The 5,000-nt window shown below is 43.4% G+C and overlaps 1 protein-coding gene across 1 annotated transcript in view; it reads left to right on the top strand.

The window, feature by feature from the left end:
- slc17a7a (solute carrier family 17 member 7a) overlaps window positions 1-5,000 on the top strand; it is a gene marked incomplete at both ends in the record, with an annotated part of 27,151 nt that overhangs the window by 19,783 nt on the left and 2,368 nt on the right. The window contains 4 exons of the mRNA XM_083779698.1: window positions 1,403-1,552; window positions 1,866-1,998; window positions 4,117-4,227; window positions 4,739-4,866. Of these exons, the coding sequence (XP_083635824.1) occupies window positions 1,403-1,552; window positions 1,866-1,998; window positions 4,117-4,227; window positions 4,739-4,866 (522 nt within the window). The remainder of the gene's footprint in view (window positions 1-1,402; window positions 1,553-1,865; window positions 1,999-4,116; window positions 4,228-4,738; window positions 4,867-5,000) is intronic.

Raw genomic sequence — 5,000 nt, 5'->3', positions numbered from 1 at the left:
ACAGTACTTAAGTAAATGTCCTCAGTTACTTTCCACCACTGTGGACTATAGACCGATTCCGTACCGGTTTCATGGTCGCAGCCTACGTATTTCCTGTAGGCGGACTCGACATAGCTGCGGGAGTAAAACCCTCACCAGGCGCACCTCTTCCACTACAGTGAACGGCAGAGTGACTGATGTTAGTTTGCCTCAAACTTTACTCCTTTACCTGCTTTTTTACTAACACTAACGTTACAAAGATGCCCAGAACATCGAGATGAACCTGTGTAGTTTATGGCTGCTCCAACAGTAGTGGCAACATAAAAAAGAAAGAAAAACGGAATGTCTAATATCCACCGCTGTGGCGGAGACCAGAGCCATTGAGTAATGGTTGAGACAAAGCAGTGAAAGATACATAACGCAAGTCTTACCCAATACCAAATCTTTCTGTTTATTAACACAAGGCTGCTGTACTTTATACCTCATACTTTAAATGCTTAGTATGAGGTATAAAATACAGCAGCCTTGTGTTCATAAAACAGAAAGATTGGGTATTGGGTAAGACTGAAATTACGTATCTTTCAGGACCCTTCACTGCTTTGTCTCAACCATTACTCAATGGCTCTGGTCTCCGCCACCGAGGTGGATATTAGACATTCCGTTTTTTTTTTTTTTTTTTATGTTGCCACTACTGTTGGAGCAGCCATAAACTACACAGGTTCATCTCGATGTTCTGGGCATCTTTGTAATGTTAGTGTTAGTAAAAAAGCAGTTAAAGGAGTAAAGTTTGAGGCAAACTAACATCAGTCACTCTGCCGTTCACTGTAGTGGAAGAGGTGCGCCTGGTGAGGGTTTTACTCCCGCAGCTATGTCGAGTCCGCCTACAGGAAATACGTAGGCTGCGACCATGAAACCGGTACGGAATCGGTCTATAGCCATTCTGCCACTAGGGCAGTGGGCACCAGCCACCAGAGCATGGACAGTGAACAGTGACTTTGGGGTATTCAGGAAAGGACCATGTTCAGATTGTGTCAGAAAATGTGTCAGTAATATAATCAAAACATTTATGCATTGATCGATGATTAATGGCAAATTGTTTAAGCATTTGCATGCATTTACACATTTGACAGTGGAGCATTTCTCTCTCTCTCTCTCTCACTCACACACACGCACACACGCCCACACGCACGCACGCACGCACGCACGCACGCACGCACGCACGCACGCACGCACGCACGCACGCACGCACGCACGCACGCACGCACGCACACACACACACACACACACACACACACACACACACACACACACACACACACACAGAGAGAGAGAGAGAGAGTCACCTGCCTCTAGTGTTTAGCAGTGTCATTGTAACGTGTCATCTGAGTGAATTTCAATCATATCCTATTCCTCTTGGTGTCAGAAATTCAAAACCCCATGGAAGCACTTCTTCACCTCCATGCCGGTGTATGCCATCATTGTAGCCAACTTCTGCAGGAGCTGGACTTTCTACCTGCTGCTCATCAGCCAGCCGGCCTACTTTGAGGAAGTCTTTGGTTTTGAGATCAGCAAGGTGAGACTACAGTATTGGCCTGCATACAGAATAATGTTACTGTATGTGCATACTGCATAATGCTATGTCATCATTGTCATGTGTACTACAAGTTAGATAGAATGTTATGCTATTCCTCTGCAATGCCTTGCTACACTCTCTGCAGGCAGAAGCAAAGTTTGTCTCGCCTTTGCTGCCGTAGTCTGTGTTGGGTTGGGTGTGTGTTTCTTTGTTTACTTTTCCCCCCCGGATAGGCAAGGGATGAGGAACAATGGGGAGAGGTCACTGGGGCTTCTTTAACACCTCCACCTCTCTCTCTCTCTCTCTCTCATAGGTGGGCATGGTGTCAGCCTTGCCCCATCTGGTGATGACCATCATTGTGCCCATTGGTGGACAGTTGGCAGACTACCTGAGAACCCACAACCTGATGTCCACCACCAACGTCAGGAAGATGATGAACTGTGGAGGTGAGAGGGCAGAAGAGACATGGCAGTCGATCAGAGGCGAGGGAAATACTAGAAAAGGGGATTTTGAGTGGCACTAGCCCCTCCTATATCCAGCTTTTGGTGTGTGTGTGCAGAAACTTTTTCAAAGTCGTACGATTTGTCACACATGTTACCGTAGGGAAATTTGTTCTACGCATTTGACCCATCTCTTGGAGCGGTGAGCCACAGCCAAGGAGCCGTGCCGTGCTCGGGAATCATTTTGATTACCGGTAGTTGATTTGACCCCCCAAATTGATGCTGAGTGCCAAGCAGGGAGGCAGTGGGTCCCATTTTTATAGTCTTTGGTATGACCCGGCAAATAGACATATTGATGTACAATGATAAGAGCGCCCCTTACTTCAATTCAATTCAATTCAATTTTATTAAAGTGTCAAATCACAACAAGTTGTCTCAAGACACTTTACAAACCAACAAAGATCCACCCAGAGCAAGCAATATTGCGACAATGGTAACGAAAAACTCCTCTTTAGGAAGAAACGTCAGGCAGAACCCGACTCTAGGGTGGGCGGCCATCTGCCTCGACCGTGTCGGGGGAGAGGGGGAATAGGAGGAAAGTAGAGGGGGAATAGGAGGAAAGAATAGAAGAGAGATACGTAGACAGGGAAAGAGATAAAGGCAAATCGGGTCCATGGTCACACTTTGGTGGGCTCCGTGGTGGGGCCTGGTCCACGTCTGGTCCAGGGCGTGCTCTGTGAGGAGGCCGGGTCCACGGTCCACACTTCACACAGGTGTGATTTTAAATATGTTGCCCAGTCAGAGGGGAAGAGTGTCCAAAACATGTATTTGCTCATATAATGTATGGAGATAAATGAATTAGGCTCATCTTTATTATTTGTTTTATTCTGGTATTTTCATGCCTTTATTCAGTGGTGACATGTGGAGAGACACAGGAAATAGCAGGGGGGAAGAGAGGGAAGGACATGCAGTTAGATTCAAACGTGGGCTGGCTGCAGCAAGGACTGAGCCTTTATAAGATATGCACTCTACCTGGTGATGCACTGGGGTGCGCCATAAATGAAATATTTGCGGTTACATCTGCTGTTCTGAAATTAAATGGACTTTATTCCCCCATTTTTTCACAAATAAAAGTAAAAAACAAAAAGGTTTTTTTACCCCAACCCTGGAGACAATGATAAAAAACATATAATAAAAGAAACATAAATGAAAAATGGCAATTGAATGAACTTGAAGATATTATTATTATTTGACATATAGCTAGGTGAAGGGGGTGAGGGAGAAGCTAACAATCTCATTTGGCAGGAGGAAGCTAGCACATATATAAAAAATGTGGTCAACACCTTTCCGCTTTTAGACAACCAGCTACTGAATTCAGAAACTTGCATTTAGAGCTAGTGGACCCTGATGAAGGCCTCCTGGCCGAAACACCTTGTGTAGAAGCTGGTTACAGTTGGTCACCTGTGTTCTTTATTCATTATGATGGATTAATAAAGGTTTTTTAAATTTAAACTGAACAGAGCTGCCTTTGACCTTTTCTTAAGTTCGCTGTCTGATTTGCCACTCTGAAGGTTTATAAGGCAATCACTTTAGACTTGCATTTTGAACGTTTGGTTATAAACAATAATGCTGCTGCTAGAGCTACTGTAAGACAATTATGAATCAACTTAATTTTATTATGAATCTATTTTATTCTTATGATTAAATAATAGTTTATTAGTATTAACATATTATGGTAAATGGTGAATATCCAAGGCACTTTACAGTGCATAGATTGTTCATTACATTCACCCATTCACGCACACATTCACACACCGATGGCAGAGGCACGAACCTGCACATCAGGAGCAATTAGGGGTTCAGAGTCTTGCTCAAGGACACTTCGACACTCTCTCTGGGGGAGCCCGGGTTCGAACTGGGAACCTTGCAGTTCCCATCCGGCCACTCTATCCCTGAGCCACTGCCACCCCCCCATATGCATGTAAGTAAACACATCGAACCTGACAAAGGGAGGGGGATATATATATAATAGTAGCTGTTCTGGCCGCCAGGAACGAAGTCGACGAGTGCCCAACGAGGAGAGTTCTAAGCGTTACTGATATTTACTTTCTAAATGTCTTTCAGGATTTGGAATGGAGGCCACTCTACTGCTGGTGGTGGGTTTCTCTCACACAAAGGGTGTTGCCATTTCCTTTTTGGTCCTTGCTGTGGGCTTTAGTGGGTTTGCTATCTCAGGTAAGGAGTTTAACAACCAAACCCAAAGACAGTTTCATAATAATGAATATTATGTTTAGCATAGATTGAAACTTGAGACCATTTTAATGAATGGAGTCAATGGACTTACATTTATTTTATCCTAGAGTGAATTTAGTTTAATTTAATTTAATTTTAAATTTGAAATTGAATTTGAAAGAGGATGTCCCTGATCCCTGACTATAATTAGAAATGCAACTGGAACATTATTCCAACTATATTACTCTAAAACTGGCAGAAACAATATCAATGTATGTACAGTAACAGTATATATATTTGTTCTGATATTGACACAAATTCCACTTCACCACAGTTGTTAAACCCTTGAACAGGGCCCTTTCCATTGTGTTTTATATTACACACAGGCTTTGGCTCTATGGCTTATAACCATTCATCTGTGTGGCTCTATGAAGATTAGTGGTTAACCCACTGAGCCTGACAGCCTGTCATCATAGAACTAGTCACAATGCAGTTCTATCGTTCTTTCACTCAGGGTTCAACGTCAATCATTTAGACATCGCCCCTCGCTATGCCAGCATCCTGATGGGCATCTCCAATGGAGTGGGAACACTATCTGGAATGGTGTGCCCTCTCATAGTCGGAGCCATGACAAAACACAAGGTACATCAGCTCCGTTCTAAAATGCAAACGTACTTTTGCATCTTGAACTTGAATGAAATGAAATGAATAGCAATATAAAAACACACAATTACAAAAGAAACAATGATGAATCTAAACGGTGCAATTAACATAAG

The sequence above is a fragment of the Protomyctophum parallelum genome, assembly GCF_964188405.1.
Source record: "Protomyctophum parallelum genome assembly, chromosome: 13".
Classification (NCBI taxonomy): Eukaryota; Metazoa; Chordata; class Actinopteri; order Myctophiformes; family Myctophidae; genus Protomyctophum; species Protomyctophum parallelum.
The sequence above is the reverse complement of the archived record's forward strand: the minus strand, read 5'-3'. Positions and strand labels throughout refer to the sequence as shown.